Source organism: Nannobrachium achirus, assembly GCF_963921795.1.
Source record: "Nannobrachium achirus genome assembly, chromosome: 14".
NCBI lineage: Eukaryota > Metazoa > Chordata > Actinopteri > Myctophiformes > Myctophidae > Nannobrachium > Nannobrachium achirus.
The window spans coordinates 18,805,805-18,827,652 of record NC_137821.1 but is presented as its reverse complement, the minus strand read 5'-3'; the positions used below and the strand labels follow the sequence as shown (position 1 = coordinate 18,827,652).

The 21,848-nt window shown below is 41.1% G+C and overlaps 1 protein-coding gene across 1 annotated transcript in view; it reads left to right on the top strand.

The window, feature by feature from the left end:
* Window positions 1–21,848, top strand: part of LOC308297681 (pyruvate carboxylase, mitochondrial-like) — a 550,569-nt gene that overhangs the window by 20,523 nt on the left and 508,198 nt on the right. Inside the window, exons 2-3 of the mRNA XM_080741213.1 lie at window positions 13,131–13,270; window positions 18,993–19,086. Of these exons, the coding sequence (XP_080597339.1) occupies window positions 13,132–13,270; window positions 18,993–19,086 (233 nt within the window). The 5' untranslated portion in view covers window position 13,131. The remainder of the gene's footprint in view (window positions 1–13,130; window positions 13,271–18,992; window positions 19,087–21,848) is intronic.

The following is a 21,848-nucleotide window of genomic DNA, read 5'->3' as shown; positions in this document are numbered from 1 at the left end:
CCCCCACCCTATGCCGTCCGCTCATTCGCTAGAGAGCAAGAGAGAGAGAGAGAGAGAGAGTCTCAGGTTACAAGAGGGAAGGGGGGGGGGTCAGTTGCACAGGGGGAGAAGAGAGGAGAGAGAGAGAGAGAGAGAGAGAGAGAGAGAGAGAGAGAGAGAGAGAGAGAGAGAGAGAGAGAGAGAGAGAGAGAGAGAGAGAGAGAGAGAGAGAGAGAGAGAGAGAGAGAGAGAGAGAGAGAGAGTCTCAGGTTACAAGAGGGCACACACACACACACACACACACAAACACACACACACACACACACACACACACACACACACTCAAAATACATGAAGAAACAGTGCTTTTTGTGGGCAACATGGCTTGGAGCAGTTGTGCGTGTGTGTGCATGTGAGCACGCGAAGCGTGCGAACTCTAGGATTCGCCCGCCGATATTCTAGTTTCAATACATTATCAAGAGTTCTTTAGTGTTGTGAAGACATGGATGGAGGAGATATTTACTATATCTAGCCATTAAAGTAAAATAAAAAAAGACTTGTGGAAGGTTGTCTCAGGACACAAATAGTGAAGGCTACTATTTGCTTGTTCGCCAGTCTGTCTGCATGTCAGTCAGCTATTGTTTTGTGGACCACTCTCCCTATCAGTTGCCAGCCATGTGAAATTATATCTGTGTCCACTGTCCATACTCTGAGGCTCCTGCTTCTGGTTTGCTATACGGTTTCAAGCCTTGCCTGTACGCTATCTTTGACTGCGGAGCAAAAAATAATATATATATATATACCGGTATATATTTATTTTGTTTTGGTCAATGAATTTTGTTGCCTATCTGAAAAAAGAAAAAGAACGAGAAAATTATCTCTGAAGTTGTCCATGGAGGCTCATTGTTGCCCTCTGCAGGTCATACAAGGGCTGCAAGAATCAGATGCGATAATGGTTTAGAATCACAGGCAGCTTTGAAAACTGACTCCTTTAAATGTGGTTATGGTTATGGGGAAAAATCTAAATCACTCCTAGCCATCCCTTTTGAAATGGCAAATGCGAAGCTGTCAGATTTTAACTCGGAACGCATAGTATACTATGCTTTCAAAGTAGCATACCAGTTTACGAACTCGACACTATGATATAGCAGATATGATTAATTTACGAATGCATGTTTAAAAATGGCTCTATCCACTGAAAATGCACTGAAAAGTCACAAATATTATATTAATATAATAGCCTTATTGCAATGATCTGAGATAATCACAATCATTTTTGCACAATCGTCAAAATCATTTCATGTTGAAACACTTTCATATTATTTTCAAGCATTTTTGAAAAATAGTGGAAATAGCAGATCTACAAGCTCAAAACGTGTCACGATGTGATGTGCTTTGAGCTTGTAGATTGTGCTTCGAGCTTGTAGATTTCCACTATTCATGTTTCATCCTCCTTTTTTCATATGTTCCAATTTTCAACGACAGAAACGCAATTAAAACATTAATCGTAATTATTTGAGTGACTATTAACTCATTCTGTGCCAATGACGGCTTATGCGTTTTTTTCCAATAGCCATGTGTGCCAATGACGGCTTATGACGGTTTTTGTGTTTTTTACATAGAAAAAAAAATATATATATATATATTTTTTTTTTTTTAAAGATGTCAAAATTACCTGAGATCAGAGAGATGCTTTTCTCTGTTTGTGTGTTCGCTCCCTCGTTTAGCTGATTGAGAAAATGTGTGTTCCAGACCTGCCAACCTATACGCATTTTGCGTAAACAGCACGCATTTTAAGTGTCAATACGCAGGTACGCTATTTCCCCTCATTGCTACGCAACTTTGCAAGAGTCTGCAGCACACTATTGAAGTGAAAACATTTTGGTCCCTGCCGTGTAGTTCCTCCCAGGCACCACTTGAATGGTGTGTGAATGGGCGCATGGCGCTGGGGAGCACTAGAACAGAAGGTATGCTCTTTTTTGTCGTCAGAAGAAGAATTTAACCGGATGGAAACAGGAGTTGTTTTGGTTTCATGTCAGCATGTAGTCAGCTGTCGCCGCTCGGTTTGTACATATATCGGCGATATTAATCAGATTAATTTAGATAAACGGAGAATGGCCGTGTTGTGCGAGTCGTCGGAGTCGATGCAGTTGCACAGGGACAATTCGCCCCCCACAATGCTGCCTGTAGTATAACAGGTAATATATAAACGTACAATAATATTACACTATTAAACTGCGGTCGCCACCGCTACAGCTTGTTGTGTATGAAGCCCGTGTTATACTGTACTTCGTCATACGACGGTGTTGCACGCGAGCAAAGTCGGAAAACTTGTGACGCAGGTCATAGTACAGTAAACTGAAACATACATTGACCATGATTGGGCTTTAGAGTAAATATCCATCTCTAAAGCTATCTCTAAATGAGTATGAATTAATGAATTAGGAGGACTATATGTATTGTCAAAAACATTAAAGGTGAACAAGTTATTTATCACCTGTGAATATATGAAGACATTAATGGTTTGTTAACAATGAGTAGCCTGTATCCTCTATGAATGAATATACAGACTAGACGGTATGTGATCTATACACAATGTAGGCCTATATATCAATTAATGAATGCACTAGAAACCTACATGAGTTGAATACTTTCAACTTCATGCAAATCATGCACAGAAAGGTGGTTTTATTTAGGCTGCTCAATTAACAATGTTTAACAAAGACACAGGTAAATATTTAAAGGTAAATAGCCTACCTGACAATGTAAAGCTATTTTGCTATTTGAATAACATGATTATGTTGATGTATGTTCATTCATTAAGTCACTGGTGAGACTGTTTTGCTAGTCTATTGTTAACTAACTCTGAGCAAGTGCAGTTAGTATATTTTATTAAAGATTTGTCAACAATATTGCCAAAGCAACATTACTGTATTGCCTGGTAATACTAGCCTACTTTTTCTCCAGACCAAATGGCATTTTTATTTAAAAGGTTGTTCTAACATCTTGCCTCCTCCTATTAGTGTAAGTCAAGACATGCAATGTGCTACATTTCTGGTGTGAAATTTTGTTAACATAACTGTAAAGGTCCCACCCAAAAAGGTGCATGGAACCCCCCAAAATATACGCTGTTTTGTGCGGGAAAACAACAAAAATTGCACCGCGGGCGCTGCGCGGGCGCTGCGCGGGCGCTGCGGGCGCCAAAATTTGCCAGGGTTGGCAGGTCTGGTGTTCATGTGTGTCCATTCTAGTGGATGGACACTTTTTTTCATTCAAACAGCTCTATCTCTGGAACCATTTGTCCGATTGACAAAATTCTTTTTGCCACTGAATCACAACAACTGTTTCTGTGGGGAAAAAATATTTAAAAAAAATCATTTTTTTTTCATTGCATAGTAAAGAAAAACATACAAAATCTCGGCACAGCTACCTTGGAGCCATTTTGGCATCTGGCACAGTATTAGTCAAGTAAAATGTCATAATTGTGACAGCCCTAAACACACATTGGGAGATTGGTCATTCATGGCAGCAGTGCTGCAGACTGTGTACATATTATTACACACATATTATGTGCTTACTGTACATGCACATTTGTGAGTGTGCTTGTGTACTTTAGACTAGAGTACATGTGAGGCTTCCCTCACATCTGCTATTTATTTTATACTTTATTCTTCAAAGCAACGTTCAACTTTGGTTGAACACTGGGTTTGTGTGTTCACTACGTCATGCCAGCCAATGGCGTAAGCGCAAATATTGTCGATTAATCTTTATCTCAAAAGAAAAACTTTTAACACGTAAACAAATGCAAACATGGAAGATTCTGTCAACATATTAAGTCTCTCTACTTACTTTTTGTTTATTAGGCCAGTGGTCCTCAACCTTTTCAGGCCGCGACCCCCAAAATAATCATATTTTATTTTTAACCCACACCCTGATGAGCACTAAGAGTTGAGGCATTACATTTTGTATAACACGGTTCTGTTGTGAAAATATTAGATCTACATGCTCGCAACGCCTCGCGTTGCGAGTCTTTATGAGCATGTAGATCTACTATTTTCACAATTTCTGCCTCTAATATTTGACAATTTGGCCAATGTTTAATTTGTCATGTTAGAGGCATTAAAAATTCCTTAAATTGTCATTTTAGAAATGTGCAGATACCCCCTATACACTTAAACCTTTATGTTGGTTTGTTTACACTTAAGTGAGAAAACAATGTTGCACATTAAGTTAATCATCTGGGGACCACCCAAAATAATTTGGGGGTCCCGACCAACAGGTTGAGAACCACTGTATTAGGCCATGATGGACATTGTTCAGCACAACAACAATCTATAGTTCTTTCTTACTTACCTACCATCAGTATGGTAAGTAAGTAAGCCCTGCCGAGCCATGAGGCCCAAAGGGCAGGAGCCTATCTCCTGTTTCTGTAGCCTTCACTGTTTCCTTCGCCATCTCATCTGACAGTGGATGTGCCGAGCGGAGCAATTATTTTAAGGTTCTGTTGCAGTTTAGACGATTTTGCCGATTTTGCCATCTCATCTGACAGTGGGCAGCTGGTGCACAGACAGAGAGAGAGAGACACAGAGACATAGAGAGAGACACACACACACGCGCGTGCACGCACACACGCGCATAGACAGAAGCAGAGAGAGAGAGAGACAAGGACGGACAAGGACATTCGCGTTTTTATGAATAGTCTATAACTTGATTGGTTGATTGAATATTTTATTAGACAAAAATGAAGAACAGTACAAGTATAGTCAATACAAAAATAATGTAGTACAGTACAAGTACAGTTAAACACCCTGCCTAAAAGAACGCCCAAAATAAGTCCTTTTACGGTCTTGTTTACGTCAGAGGTCCTTGGTATTCAATTCATGAACTCATGTTATGTGAACAAACAGAGGTTGCTTCCCAGAATATATATATGCGTGTATATATATATATATATATATATATATATATATATATATATATATATATATATATATATATATATATAGGTCTATATATTAACTTTATTTGTTTGATTTTTATTTATTTTTTTCACCCAAGGGCCAGGCAATAGGACAACCGTCAATGGCTGGATAGTGTACTCTCAGAGTAGCAGTTTACGGATGTGTCACTGTCGTATAGTAAACATGATTGATGGGAGGATGGTCTGAGGTGCCCCCCCCTCCCCCACTTCTAAAAATAGCTCTACAACACTGCCTGGATTGATCATAAGTCAAACACGCAGCTTTATTGATTCTTATATACATACTATATCATCACCGTCGTGTCGGGCAGATTTTGTTTTATATTATTTTTTGTTATAGTTTTTCACAACTTAAAGCTATACTGTGTAAGTTGCTCAACTAGTGGTCTGTAGCAGTATAGCAAACCGTGGTCGCGTCTGCTTTTTGCGGCCGTTTTTCGCCGCGGACCGGGCCTTCAGACCACCACATCCATAGAGGTCTCTCGTGTCCCTCTACGAGCAGTGGTTGTGGAGTTACATGCTAGACTTCTAGACCAGTGTAAACAAAGCTGTTGAAGCAAGCTATTTCCTGAAGAGACGCAAGATGCACTGTGATTGGCCGGTAGTGTATCATGTGTGTATGATCCGCAATGTGATTGGCCAACGTATACACAACGTATACGGATGATACAGATGACGTCATTTTTCCGCGAAATCCGGACCCCGGCAAGGATCATAGAAAACATATAAAGAGAAGGCTTTAGAAGCTGAAAATAACGGAGTGGGTGTTCTAAAACTTTAGCGATTTAACAGTTAAGACAATTTTAAGATTTGTTTTATAAAAAAAGTTACATGGTATAACTTTAATGCCCTTTCTTCTTCTTCTGTGACATTGTTGCACAATAGTGTTTTTGCCATTCGTGAAAATTTGTTTTGAAAAAAAAAAAAATCCTATAATAAAGTCTGTCTTTGGGTTTTTTATAAATATTTAATAACAAATGAAAAGTTTTGAACTATTGGAACCATTGCCTGAAAAGTACCCAACAGCAACGATTTGTACTTTACTGGTTTCCATTCACTTGGTTAATCAGGCAAAAAGCCAGTCAAACCATGAACGCTCATACAGTGCTCATACCAGTCTTGACTCCCCGTAAAACAAAATGACCTTTCCCCTAATTCTAATCTGTGCCTTAATCTGGGTTATCCAGTCTTTCTTGCATTCCTTTGAGCTCTGCATGTTCAAATGTATGCAGCCAAATGCCTAATTCACCCGTTGTCAAGTCCCGCCCGTTGTCCCGCCCCTCTTCACACCCATTGGTTTCTGTGTCTTGGTGGGACATTCGGTGGGACACTCCATCCACTACCATTGTAATTCAGTTGCTTCATATTGTTATTCTGTGTATTCAATTCTCATTTCAAACTTGGTTTCAGTGAAATGGAGCTGCTCAGTGGCAGTATAGTGACTCAGCATGTTTTTAAATGTTTTTATTTCTCCAAAAATTATGTTTTAGCAAATTCAACATAAAAAAGGCGGAACCAGGGCGGGACAAGGCAGATAGAGCCTGCTAGTTGGTCAGTCAGGGACCAACCAGAAGGCTAACAAAGGGTGAATTCGTGTTGTGTTGTTGTTGTTGAATGTGCTGCATGCCAGCTCTGTCATGTCTGGCGAATGTTTTCATAGTTCCATTATATTGATGCCATCTTCTCCTGTAACAAAAGATGTCCCGGCCGTCATCCCCACCCCTTCTCCTTATCTCCCAACCAACATGTTTATGGATCGGCTCCGGTCTGTATATCTCCAGTCGGTATATCTGATATTGCTGCTCCGTTACTACTTGCGTGCAGTTCCCTGAAATCACAGAGAGTGAGCACACATCTCGTCTAGACAGAGCTGTGTGTTAAGCTGTTGTGTTGTGATCTCTCAAACCGTCTACAGTGAAGGCGTTTGGCCACAGAGTGGCAGCAGAGGACCACTGCTAGGCTGTTTGCTCATAACTGGAGGTAAATAGAAGAAGCTTCCCCAGTCTCCTAAGCACAGCACCAAACAGCCCCGATCTGTTAGAGCTGTCAGGCTCCTGGGGTGAAAGAGGTACTTAACATATACTTGACGAGGTGGCTCCAAGCCTTTACTGGATTTGAGCACACAAGTGCATCTGTGTGTGTGTGTGTGTGTGTGTGTGTGTGTGTGTGTGTGTGTGTGTGTGTGTGTGTGTGTGTGTGTGTGTGTGTGTGGGTGTGTGTGTGTGGGTGTGGGTGTGCGCATGCGCGAGCATGCACATCTATGAAGGGGAGTCTGTCAGTGTGCTTAAGCCAGCCATCATGTGGCGCGCACTGGCATGGGGCATTGTGTTTTGGTGGTAATGGGGTGCTTTGTTTGAGTAAATGTCTGTGCTTGGGGGTTTAGCGGGTGTGAAAGTGCCGCCGTCAAACCGCGTTGTTGATGTGGAGGCCAAGTAGCCAGTGTGTGTCTGCCTGTGTGTGTGTGTGTGCGTGTGTGCGTGCGTGTGACTGCATGATGCTGTGTAATCCCTCTGTATGTGTCCCCCTGTGTGTGTGTGTGTGTGTGTGTGTGTGTGTGTGTGTGTGTGTGTGTGTGTGTGTGTGTGTGTGTGTGTGTGTGTGTGTGTGTGTGTGTGTGTGTGTGTGTGTGTGTGTGTGTGTGTGTGTGTGTGTGTTTTCTCAAAGATAATCATGTTTATTCAGGTGTTAGTCTCATGTGGCCTCATAACCGCATGATTCTGATGTCATGATCATGACACCTGGAGCTTCTACTGCCGACAATGAATCGGAGACACAACGACTGTATTGCATTTTGTTTGAGCTAATTGACATTAACACCAGCGGCTTAGAGTTATGTCAGACATTGTGCCAATTATTCTAAGAAGAAATGGGATGTGCTGCAACAATGGAATAAAATAAAATTTTTCTTCTTGTTGAAATAAACGAAGAGTGATTCAAGCAATCATGAATGAAAAAGCAGTGATGGAAAAAGTGCCCGCATGTTTTAAGTAAAAGTATCATTACGTATCAAAATATACTTAAAGTAACAAAAGTAAAAGTACTCATTGTGCAGAATGTCCCATTTCACAAGTTAAAAATGTAGATTGGCTATTTTCAAATGACCAAAATATATATATGTTACAGTATGTTTGGTTAACTCAGGACGTTCATTGTAAGAGCGCTTGTTTTCCACCAGATGGCGACGACAGCCACTGCTCTGCCATTCACTAGTGAAGGCGCTGACGTCACTCGTTTGCGACTCTCTTTCTTTATTTACTAGCCTAGCCTAGCCTAACCTAGCCTAGCCTAGCTTAGCCATTAGCTCCATTGTAGTCACTTGGACAGGGCGTTTATCGTGGGCTTGCCCAGGCCGTTCACCACGGCTTCGTAACTCGCGGCCACTCGCGCCTGCGGCGCTCGGGGGCGAAGAGCAGGACCAAGGTCCGCTGGCCTTCGCGCCGCTTGCAATGTCGTGGACAATCGAGCGGCTCCGCCTGGAGGACGACGTGGTGGCGAGCGCTTGCTCCACCCGTGCGGCACCACGAGTGCTCCGTTTCTCGACCGTCCTGTTTCTCTTACAAACCGTGACATATACACTATATAGGCCTACATAGGGCTGAAGTGACTGATGTATGTTTTTAATAATAATCTAAATCTGGAAAATAACTAGTAACTAATGTTAAGAAAAGTTGAGATATAGTGATGTAGAAGTAAAAGTATAGAGAATTGGAAATACTCCAGGAAAGTAAAGTAACAGTACCTCAAAATTGTACTTAAAGGGGAAGACCACCCATTTTCAATATTGAACTATGTCATTAATATACCTTAGAGGAGTTGTGTGGAAATAGAAAAAAAGTTCCCCCCCTTCTGTGTTGCCTAGAACTGGAGGATTGATTTTGGGGTTTGTATTGTAAAGTACAACGGTGTGATGTCATCACAAAGCCATAGGTGATAGCTAGAAAACGACACCGCGGTGATGACTTATCATCGCAGACCGTACTCTGATAGGGCCTTTTGTGCTCATCAGGGTGGTGGTGGGGGGGTCCCCACTCCCCAGTCCCCCGCAAAATATGACTATTTTGGAGGTCAACAAACAAAGGTTGAGAACCACTGGGATAGGGCAGGTTGACTGTAAAAAAAAAAAAAACAGCAGAGGCCCTGGACAGGAGAGGACGGCAGGGGCTCAGGATGTAGAGCATCCGTCAGGGAAGGTCCCCGCTGCCCGTTCTGCAGCTCCTCCAGGCCTGGTGTTGCCTGGTTAAGTGTCCCTGGGCAACACACTTAACTCTCAAATACCGGGAACGCGCCCGAGTCGCGTTAGATTTGAACCACTTTAACCATTATTTTATGCTTTAACTATTGAAAAATAGCAGATATACAAGACCCCGCAGACCCCCATCTCAAAATATGTTGTTCCAGGGACCCCCCAGAAGCAGAGATTTGAGTTACAAAAGTCTGCTTTGAAAAATATATATTGAGAAATCTGCACGCATTTTCACGATTTTTCAAAAATAGCAGATCTACAAGCTCGCAGCGCGGCACTCGGTGCCGCGCTGTGAGCTTGTAGATCTGCTATTTTTCAATAGTTAAAGCAGTCAATAATCCTAGGCCTAAATGGGTTAACCTCCCCAACAGCTCCCCTGTGTCTGTGAGCTCGCTCTGAGCAAGACACTGCTGCTGGGTCAGTGCTGCGGAGAGGTAATTATCCCTCAGCGGTCACTGCAAATTATATTTATTTATTTATTTATTACAGCAGGGGGAGGGAGGGAGGGACGCTTGACACGTTTCCACTCAAGGTGTCCTAGTCAGGGTTTAACACTGAAATTGAAGACGCGTGTATTTAAAATAATCTTAAGTGGGCATGTGGCATACAGTAGGTCAGGGGTTCTCAACCTTTTCAGGCCACGACCCCCAAAATAATCATATTTTAACTGGAGACCCCCCCCCCCCTACCTGACGAGTACTAAGAGTTGAGGCATTACATTTTGTATTACACAGTTCTATTGTGAAAATAGCAGATCTACATGCTCGCAACGCCTCCTGAGCATGTACTGTAGATTGGCTATTTTCACAATTTCTGCCTCCAATGTTTGACAATTTGGCCAATATTTAATTTGTCATTATAGAGGTATTAAAAAGTCCTTAAATTGACACTTTAGAAATGTGCAGATACCCTCTATACACTTAAACGTTATGTTGGTTTGTTTACTGTTGAGTGAGAAAACAATGTTGCACATTAGGTTAATCATCTGGGGACCCCCCAAAATAATTTGGGGAGCCCCCCCCCCCCACAGGTTGAGAACCACTGCAGTAGGTCACAACATGCATATTAGAGTACCTCCATTAAGCAATACATAGATTAAACTAGCAAATATTAAGCAAGCTCATACTGGCGGTAGAGGAACACTCATATCCCTGCCAGGCCAATAAAATGTAACATGCAGTTACAAAACATAACTGTGCCGACAGTGCCGCCCTTGTTATGTAGAGTAGATAACTTGGCAGTATAAAGCTGCATAAACACCTTCCTTCCGTCAAAACTCTGGAGACTTTCTCTCTCTGTCCACACAGGTTTATTAACGAAAAAGAAGGGTAAAACTGAAGGCAAACAAAAAGTATAATCAAAAACCATGCTTACTGCAACATATTGTATGTAAATGAAATTACGCATGTAACTGTGACATTTACATATTGTATCATTGCTGTCAAAAGTAGACTACACATGCATAACACTGAATTAAACAGGCTTTTTTCTGTAGTAGTATTGCAGGTAGGTAATCACAGGTGGGAATTAGACCAAGAATACTAAACATAGATTACTTACTTTACTTATTTAAATATTTGCATTGAGTCGAGTGCCACTTAATGCCTGAGATGTCAATTTGCCCCTTGGTGCTCCAAAGCATTAAGGTCGTTGCACACTGCTGCGTTTTTTCGGACGAATATAGGAGCGAATTTCGGGGGCACATAAATAAAGAAATCAACCTCATGTTATGTCAATCACGTTTGCACACAGCCACCCGTTTCATATTTATATTCGGACCACTGGGTCCCTTGCGCTCTCTCTCTCTCTCCTTGCCCAGAAAAACGCATTTCGCAACACTGTTAGTCAGCAGCAGCATTTAGGCTACCGTTATCTTCTTGTTAGCTTAAACACATTTAGAAAATGCCTTAAGCTGCATTTGAATCCAAACCAATTCAATCCACTTTATATATATTGAGAGAACATTTAAAACCAAAACCAAAGTGCAATACAGTAAAATATAAGACATAGTCAAATAATAAAAAACAAGAACTGTTGGTGTTGATGTTGGCATTTCCAACTTGCATCATTCCTAACTTGCATTATGGTCTACTCTAGTGTTTGTATTTAGAGGTAGAAGTCTGTCATTTAGGCCCAAAAAGGAAGTGGCCCTGAGTGTAGAGGAGATCCAAATAGTCTCCTGTTGAAGGTGGTGTTTTCTGTCTCCACCTTTTGGGGAATAAACTATCTGGGTTAGTGTGGCCTGCAGCCTTAAGGTCCGTACTTACCGGGTGTGTTGATTAATTCACACATTTAAACTGCTGTTTGTGTTAGGAGTACATGCACACTGAGTGCAATTAGAACGAGGTGATTATTTTTCTAAACAAGGTCGAATTTTCAGGCTGAATAATGAGCAACGACCAATAATGACCAACTTGTATGCAGGCGTCACCAAAATAAAAGTTTGATGTGACGCTTTTTCGGATAATTTATTTGCGTTGCTCCGGGTGTGTAATGACCATTAGAGCAGTGGTTCTCAACCTATGGGTCGGGACCCTCAAATTATTTTGGGGGGTCCCCAGATGATTTACTTAATGTGCAACATTGTTTTCTCACTCAACAGTAAACAAACCAACATAAGGTTTAAGTGTATAGAGGGTATATGCACATCTCTAAAATGACAAATTAAACATTAGCCAAATTCTCAAATTTTAGAGACAGAAATTGTGAAAATAGCAGATCTTGCGTTGTGAGCATGTAGATCTGCTATTTTGACAATAGAATCCTGTCGTACAAAATGTAATGGCTCAATTCTTAGTGCTCGTCAGGGTGTGTGTGTGTGTGTGTGTGTGTGGGGGGGGGGTCCCAGTTAAAATATGATTATTTTTGGGGTCGCGGCCTGAAAAGGTTGAGAACCACTGCATTAGAGTGCTGTGTTTTTGGGATAATTGGTGTTGTGATTGCTGATCACATAGTTGTGTTAAACTAATCTACCCCACAGAATGCGGTTTTTGTGTGGCTGATATATAAAAAAAAGCCACACTTACTTTCAAGTCTGTATGTAAACAATGTATTTTTATAGTACGATAAGTTAAGAGAGGCCTAGATGGTATACAATGCTGAATGTTGTGAATGTGAGGTGTTGTGGTGGTGTGTGTGTGTATGTATCTTCTTGGGTCAGTGTAGGAAATCCAGGACATTTTGGAAGGACAAATTATGCTGTCCACTGCTTGCGATTTTGAAATGTCAAGGGACATTTTTGCCCTTTGACCACTGTATAGATAGCGTATATATCTTACTGACTTAAGCCACTGCAGAAGCTTTCAGTCTCTGGCTGCATGTACCCCAGATACATTCCTACACGTTCAAGATACTTAATTCTGGTTCCCCCAGTAGGGATTGAGTCTTGTCGTGTTTTATCTTTTCCCCTCTCTTCCTATTGCATGCAGTGAGTTTAATAGTGTGTGAGTGAGTGAGTGAGTGAGAGAGTGGTGTGTGCTTTTAGGCCTAGCCGATTAGTTTTAATGAACACAGCCTATGACAGAGAGGTCCAATGGTTCTCGGCAGCCCGTTGACCAATCCATTTAACTTTGTTGTTCTGCCTTTCCCATTACCAGGCTGCCAAGTCATGCACGGAAGTCTCATCTGCTTTTTAGACCCCTGTCAGACTTATCATGAAAAACAGAAATTATCCCTTCACTGTGTATGTGTGTGTAATAATAAATAATCATCTCTCAAATACTCTTGTGCTTTGGCCCACATTCCTCTGTACAACTGCCTCCACTCCGCTGCCTCCACTCCGCTCCACTCCACACCCTCTCTCCTTCGATCCCTGTCTCTTGATGATTACAGTACCGTATGGCTTGAGGACGTTAACCTATTTTTCTCTCTCTCCTTCTCCGTATCTCACACTCTTTCTCTCGTCCTCTCCTCTTTTCTCTCTCTCAGAATGTTGCGATACATCGGAGCCCGCGGCGGCCTCGGCCTGTTGGCCGTCAGGAGGGCGTGCCTCTACTCTCGCTCCGCCCACTCCACCCCAACGAGCCCAGTGTGCAGACCAATCAAGAAGGTCCTGGTGGCGAACAGAGGTAAGGCTTTGCAACGCGACCTACGCGGAGAGATCAACCCATAAGACCTGAATAATACCAAAAAAAGTTCTTCTAAATCCTAGTGTTTCTCCAACTTTTTCATGTCAAGGTCCCCAACAATTACATGTATTTGGCTGTGGACCCCCATCTCAAAATATGATGTTCCAGGGACCCCCAGAAGCAGAGATTTGAGTTACAAAATGTTGCTTTGCAAACATTTTCAAGATTTTTCAAAAATAACAGATCTACAAGCTCGCAGCTGTGAGCTTGTATATTTGCTATTTTTTAATAGTTAAATCATAAAATAATGGTTAAAGTAGTAACAACAGGTCTAAATCGGTTAACAAACAGTGATGATTGATGAGTGAAAGATGACTCAGACGAGTCACAGAATGGTGAAATGTGTTGTTGTCCCACCAGGGCGTAATTGATCAGCAAGTGTGTCATCCCACTATGGTGACAATAATCAACAAGTGTGTCATCAATATGGTGACGATGATCAAGTCTGTCATCCCTCTATGGTGATGTTGTTGATCAGCAAGAAAGGGACCAAGACACTCTTGTGGAAAAATGTAAAAGCCTTCATTGTAATGGCTGATGCATAGGCAAGAATAAAAACGCCCCGACTGTATGCATTGCGGCACACAGCCTCCTTCATCAGGGCGTCTAAAAACCTTTAGTGTATATATACTAACTAGTCCTTGCTTGTTGGGAACGTTTAGTATCAGTGATCAGTGTCAGTCATAAACTCCTCTCCAAATTTGTGGACTGTTTAGTATCAGTTATGTCAGTCATCTCCAAATGTGGGCTGACTGATCAGTCAGTGATGTCAGCATGCAGACTGACGGCGGACAGTCATTCGGTAAATGAATAGTTACACAGTACTATTAGGCTCAGGGATCATTATACAAGGATTTATTTATTCAAATCCAAATCTGGCAATCTACTTGTGGCTAATAAACTGCAGCTGTCTTGCGTGATAGTTTTTTTCTTTTTCGTAGAATGACATTTTAATTGGATTAAGTCATGGTGAACACTGGTGATATGATTGACTCCTTCCATTGGTGCAGTTACACACTCCAGCAGTCTGTGGTCTGCCAGAGAAAATGGTTTTGTTATTTCCTGTTTACTAAAAGTGTGTGATTGCGGAACTGTGTCATGAAATCAGAACTCATTTTAATTTATGTAGAAACTTTTCTGTTTACTTACTTTTACTTACTTTTACTTTTTTTTTGTTTTTTTTTGGAATTGCTTGGATGGATGGATAGACAGACAGACAGACAGACAGACAGACAGATTTTGTGTACTGTATCTAATCCTAGCCCATACTGTACTGTATGTTAGTTAGAAGAGGAAATAATCCTCTGAAGGAAGGAACTACTAATTTGTCTTTTAAAATGTTGTCATTCAAGCAGTGGTGGTAAAAGTTCTCACATGTTAAGTACCAATACTGTAATGTAGAAATCCGGAATTCTAAATTTACTTGGGTATAACAAGTACAAAAATATTGGTATAAAAATATACTTAAAGTACCAAATGTAGAAAGTACTCATTATGCAGAATGTACCATTTTCACAAGTTTTCACCTGTATAAAATGTATGAAAAATGGTACACATTGTGAGCTTGTAGATCGGCTATTAACTCATTGAGTGCCAGCCTATCACCACTAGAGGGCGCCCAGTGACCAGAGAATAATAGAGATATGCTGGTAATGCATGCCCAAGCCCTGGAGCCCAAGCCCAAGCCCTACTTGCCTGAACACTTTCCTTTGTGCATGTACAGGAAGAGGATGAAGTTAGCTTGAAGTTAGCTATTGGCTACCAAGCATTTTAGAAGCCTTATTTTCGTCAACTTAGCCATGATTAAACCTTGCACACCTCATGCATGGGAAAAAAACAGAGAAGAATGAGCTCTAAAAAATCCAATGCAATCCTGGATTGCATTGGAGTGGATTTGTGCAGTTTGTTCACAGCTTTCAAACAAAAAAATCCGATTGGAAATCCGTTCAGGCATTCTTGAGATAATCGCCATTATGTTTTACATGTAATGTAAACAAAAATGGCTGCCCTGTATGTTAGATGGGGTTGTATGGGGGTGGAACATGCAAAATCGCGATTGAAATCATGTTCACCAGATTTGATGGGGTCCAAAAAAAAAAAAAAAAAAATTCAAAATTTTTTTTTTTTTTTTTTAAAAGCCGAACTTGTTCGGGATCGGCACTCTACGATACGCTAATAAAGCCGAACTAGTTCGGGATTGGCACTCAATGAGTTAAAGGACAACTTTAGTTTTTTACAACAAGGGTTCATATATTAGAATGTAATTAAATAATATAAAAGATGAGTGTTAAAATTATTTCATTTACTTATTTCTATTGTTTTAGATATTCTTATTTCAATGGTTGGGGCGTGCGTACAAGTGGCTAAATATGTCATTTTACACAGAATAAGCCCATTCCCAAGATACATTGCAACCTTTCATGGTTGGATGTGACTTATAGGGTCTAGAAGTGTTACTGTAAATAGCAATAAAGAAACTGCTGGCTTATTGTGTCTAAAAATACATATTTAGCCACTTGTACACATGCCCCCATGCGTACGCATGCCCCACATTTTAGCACAGTAAACGCGATAAAACAATAGAACAAAGCAAATAAAAACATTTTAACACTCACCTTTTCTCTAATTACATTCTAAAATATGAACCCTTGTTGTAAAAAAACAAAGTTGTCCTTTAATGCCCGAAATATACTGTATGTAGGGCTGAAGTGGTTAATTTTAGTTTTTTAATAAAAATGAAAATCTACTAAGTAACTTACTAGTAACTAACTACTATAAGTTTTCAAATAATTGTAGTGAAGTAAAAGTATAATATTTGCCTCTGAGATCTAATAAGAAAAGCCACCCCACATGTGAAGTAATCCCCTGTGTATATTTGACTAACAATACATAATCACCACATGACCTGGTCTGTTTTATTCCATAATAAATCATTGAAGTGGTTCAGGTAATAATTATAGTCCCTGCTGGACCCTCCCTGTGGAAATACTAATGCTGACCACCGAGAGAGGCTTTACCTGGTATGGCTAATGGAATGACTTGGTGAGGCAACGTGATTGGACTGGTAATGGAAGCTCAGCATGGCGTGATATTCCGAGGGCTCACACACGCACGCGCTATTAGATCTGTCAAAATAGCCGAGTTGATTTATTGAATTAAAAAGATGAAACATTTTAACCATCATATACAGCATCAACGCTCTCTGCTACTACCCGTGTCGTCTATTGCAGCGGTTTTCAACCCTTTTCATATCAAGGTCCATTATTTATCGGGCATTTGAGCAAACCACAGACCACCATTTGATGAGATTTAGACTCTCAGACCCAAAATGTAGAATATTTTGTTGTCCTTGGATAAAGATTTTGTCGACAATTCCATGCTGTATTGTTGTGGCACGAATACTAGGCAAAACATAGAACAAATGAACAATTCTTCTTCTACATTCTGTAATTGTGTAGACTTCCTAATATAGCTGGGGAGGGGACCACCTGGAACCCCTTCAAGGACCACTGGCAGAAAACCACTGCTGTGTTGCCATATCTCTGCCTCCTCTCCCTTCTGATTCTTTCTCTTTCTACTCTCTTTGCCAACCACTCGCCTCCTTTTTACTCCTGGCTCTCGCTGATCAATTTGTATGGGTCACGACTCAGTAAAAATCCCATTTTCTTTTCCTACTGTACATTTAAAAATATGTATATTTATTTCAAAAGGAAATATATATATATGCACATATGTAATACACTAATTATAATAATTGTATACATCTTAAAACAAACAAACAAATGTAATTTCATACCATAAATAAAAAATAATAATAATGAAGAAGTAGGGAAAATAGCTGATCTACAAGCTTGCAACGCTGTGCGAAGCGACACGTTGTGCGCTTGTAGATGTGCAGCAACAGAGATCGCCCTCCCCACCCAGCCTCCCCTCTGTGATAGCTTGGCTGGTGCTCAGGCAAGCTTTGCTCTGTCTCTCCTCCTCTCTGTCTGTGTACTCTTCACTTCATTTCCCTCTTATTCGTTTTATTCTCTCCCCTTTGCTGATGCTTTCTTCATCTCAAGTTCTCATCTTATTTGTAACTTTGTTAAATGTGTCAAACTCAGTTTATCTCCTCTTGTTATTTCTGCCCGCTCTCCGCTTTCTGGTCTTAACTGAATATATCCTCTTATTTATTTCTTATACTGTAGCTTCTGCCTCTCTTTTAGCTACTTTTGTTTGTCCTCTGTTGTTTGTGTGTATTTTCACTCTTGTGATATAATAGACTAGAATGTAACTGCCCAAAATATAGTGTGTGAAAGAGATCTATCTCTCCATGGAAATAAGTTTGTCAATGTGCTACTGAAGTGTTTCTTTCTCGACGGCATCCTTCCCATAAGAGGTGTTTGTTCACACAGGCATAAGTGAAACGTTTCAGATATGCACTGGGAAGACGGTTTCTCTTTGGTCAAAAATGTTGTTATGTTATGTTAAATTCCGACACTGAAGAGTCGCTCACAGTCTCGCGTGTCTGTACTCCCCTGCTGCAGACACAGGCATCAGTCCAAGGATCGATATTGTGATGTCTTCATCACACGGAGGTGCCCATGTCGGTTACAGGTCCGTGTATGGTGGTGGGAAAGTATTTTTGCAGGTCTTTAAGTCCGATTGTATCAAAAAAGCAACTGGGTTAAGCACCGTTGGTCCGACCAGTTTAACATTCACCAGAGTCGGCAGGTTAGCATTCACAAGGTTAGCATTCACCAGCGTTAGTTTCACTGAGGTTAGGGTTAAGGTTAGGTTTAGGTGTATCTCCGTCCCCCTGACTTTCGTCACCTCCGCGCAGCCAATCACAAGCTTCCGCTGCCTTAACCCAGTTGCTTTTTTGATACACTCGGACTGAACGACCTGCAAAAAACACTCTCCCGTATGGCGGTGGCGTCACTTACTGACCCTTAGCTGCAATATCTGACACCACAGCAGACATCGCCGCTGCACTTGAGCTCCAGAAACGCTTGGAAAAATGCAGCTTGTGTGGATACTACCAGCACACTACACACTACTTGTTATCAATGAAAGAGGCTTTGCTAATCAGAAGCTATTTGACCCTGAAAACAGCAATGCTACCACCATTCTAATGTGAAATGTAGTTAAGCTATTAATGCTGCTATTTGTAGTGACACTACTGCCAAACACTACAAATTGCATGTACTGTAAACATAACAGTAATAAGCTGAAGCAACTTGGCTAGTTTGTTGGACCAACTGTTTTGCTCAATTATGGAAGTAAAACATATAAACAAACACAGCTTCTCCTGTTTGCCTGGCTGCTAAGGAGTTATGATATAAGTGTGATAATCCATATACCATGTGTTATTTTATTGGAAATTAACAGATAGGGCAGCTGGAAATCCCAGTCTCGAAGTGGAGTGTCCCGTTACTTTCCAATATGTTAGTAATAATATATTCACCTTTAATAATAGTCGAATACCGACATTCATTTGCTTGAATAAGATATTCTCGTTTATGTGAAAACAAACATACAGTTTAGTGGGCCAGCCTACCCCTCCAGCTTGTCTTGCATGTATAACTTACTGCACTCTGTCCACCATCTCTCCTGGCATCTGTCCAGGCTGCACCCTGCATTGCTCTCTTAATACAACTTCCCCTCTGGTGTCTTACAGGTGAGATTGCCATCCGTGTGTTCAGAGCATGCACAGAGCTGGGGATTCGAACTGTGGCAGTCTACTCTGAGCAAGACACCGGCCAGATGCACAGGTATCGATCTACCTTCTTTATCTTGAGTGGAGTTGAGTAGAACAGAACATAAATGGTCTGGCTTGAAACGATTGATGAAATAACAATGGAATAAAAGGAGAAGGAGTGGTGGAAAATGTATCAGATTACATTTAGTCAATAATTGTACATGCTTGACTTTGCTTTGACATTTTATTAATTTAAAAGTTGTTGTCAACTGCTGGATAAACATTAAGCAGTTTCCAGATGTCTAAGTGAGTTCAGACGATAACGTGTTAGGAACATTTACCATCTTTCTGAATTTTACTGCCTGATTTTATTATAGTTTTATGGTCTAAAGTTGATTAATTAATCATGCAATTAATTGTTAGTTGTAGCCCTATCGTACGTAAATCTCAATCCAATTATTCCCCTTATGATTCCGTCTCCCCATCCCTCTGTCTGAACTAGAAAACCAAAACAGAAAAGGCAGATCTCAGTGCTGATTTGAATAATTACAATGGGATGTTTTATTTGGCTAAATGCTAGTGATTGGGGTTCAGTGAGCTTTGAGAAGCCACCATTAAACGATAATGTTTGTACCAGTGGGCGTTTAACAAAAGTGTTTGTTTTGAAAGCTAGGCCCAGTGACTCAGAACTGTGTGTGTGTGTGTGTGTGTGTGTGTGTGTGTGTGTGTGTGTGTGTGTGTGTGTGTGTGTGTGTGTGTGTGTGTGTGTGTGTGTGTGTGTGTGTGTGTGTGTGTGTGTGTGTGTGTGTGTGTGTGTGTGTGTGTGTGTGTGAGTGAGAATTGGAAGCTAATTATTATTTTTACAGGTAGCGAGCCATCTAGAAGAGCATTTGTGTGTCCTTGTGTCTGCCCGTCAGTCCGTGCCTCCATATTTGGACAAGACTGACGTTAGCAACCTGACATCAGAGACCCACTGGGTCCCACTTAGTTTAGAGTTGTGTCCATACCAGTGTCAGAAAAGTTGTTGATGCCATTCCGATACCACGCAATTTATCACACAATGATATTTCATTTACAGTAATTTTTAATGCTTCAGTTGATGTTGCTCGACTGTTTTATCCTCTTACTGTACGATTTACATTATTAGCACTTGTTGCACTTTAACAATTATTAATGGTCAATGGTAAATGGTGCATTTATATTGCACCTTTATCTAAGGCCCTTTACATACATCTTGCATTACATTCACCCATTCATACACACATACATACACCTATGGCGGAGGAAACTATGCAAGGCACCAACCTGCTCATTGGGAGCAATTAGGGGTTCAGCGTCTTGCTCAAGGACACTTTGACATTAAAGGGCCACTTCACCTCTGGGACAACTAGATCTTATTTTATTGTTGTTTGGGACACAATCAACACAATCCTGAGTTATTCTTTGTGTTCAATCTGTGTTTTGAGATATTTTAGTATTTCAGCTGTGCTAGTGATGCGTTTTCAGTGACGTCATTACGTGCGCGTCCCGCGTCTCTGACGCATTCACGTTGCCTAGAGACGCATTCACGTCATTGTTCTGGGGTCCCACGGACGCATCGCCTCCATTGGAGTCCACGTTAAAATAATTTACCACGTCGCGAAAAAGAAAAAATATTTTAAAAAGTCCACAGACGCCACCATTGTTCATGGGTGAAGGCATGCTACTTTACCCTACGTTAACACAAATGAAATCCGCGTAGAAAGTCTTAAAACAGACGATAGAACTAACGACAGTGTGTTTTAAATCCACCGACGCCATTTTGTGCGCCCATACATGGTCACAGAATTCAATGGGTGCCTGAGTTTTAGCGTAGCACCGGGCCGCTCTCTGACCATAGTGGCACAGCGTGTTAAGGTGATACAACAAAAAGGGTTCCCCCACAGAACAAGGCACGGCGCAGACACTTGACGTCTCTACACTGCAGCGACATGCGCATTGGCAACGAGCGGTCTCTGAAAAGAATTGCTTTAGTAAACTTGCGTAGTTGCGTTACTGTGAAAATGTACCACAACTGAAAACATCCGACAATAGCCAATGATGTTATTATGATGATCCAACGGCTATGATCTTCGGTTGGAACTTGTGACAGCGTGAGCATCGATCGTCGTCACCTCTCCTCTCCCCACCGTTACCCCCCACGCTACGCTGTGGACCAGAGCTCCGCTCGCTGCTCTGTCTGCAGGCAGCAAAGGACTGTCACCCTTTCCGTGAAAGCCTTTTTCTGTGTCGTATTAAAAAAAGAATACAGTCCCGGGAGAGATGTGTAGTATGGTATGTGTCTTTAGTTCCGACCGCTTAGAAAAGGTAATTGATCGGTTGAAAGAAACTTTATAAGCGTGTTTGAGTTTGTTTCGCCAGCACAGCCACCCTGCCTCTGTGTCTATCTGTAACTCCATGCTGCGCGTTCATGTATGCAGTAGACGCGAAAGCGCATTCACGTTCACTGTAGTTGCATTCAACAGCGCAAATTGTTGAGAGAAGCAAGGTCTTATTGTCACTACTCTACAGGGACAAGAAGCAAAATGCAATGTTGTGATCGAGGTGATAATAATAATAAGAAAAACTAAGATAAGGGATGATGATGATGATGATGATGATGATGATGATGATGATAATAATAATAACAATAATAATGAAATAAAATAGAAACGTCAACAGTATAGCCATAGAATAGCTGTATAAAGAATGTGTTCTGTTGCAGACATATGTATATATGTATACCAGTAAGACTCCCTAATCGGGAGATAAGCGACCGTTGGTCGCTTATCTCCACAAATAGGCCAAAAGTTTGTT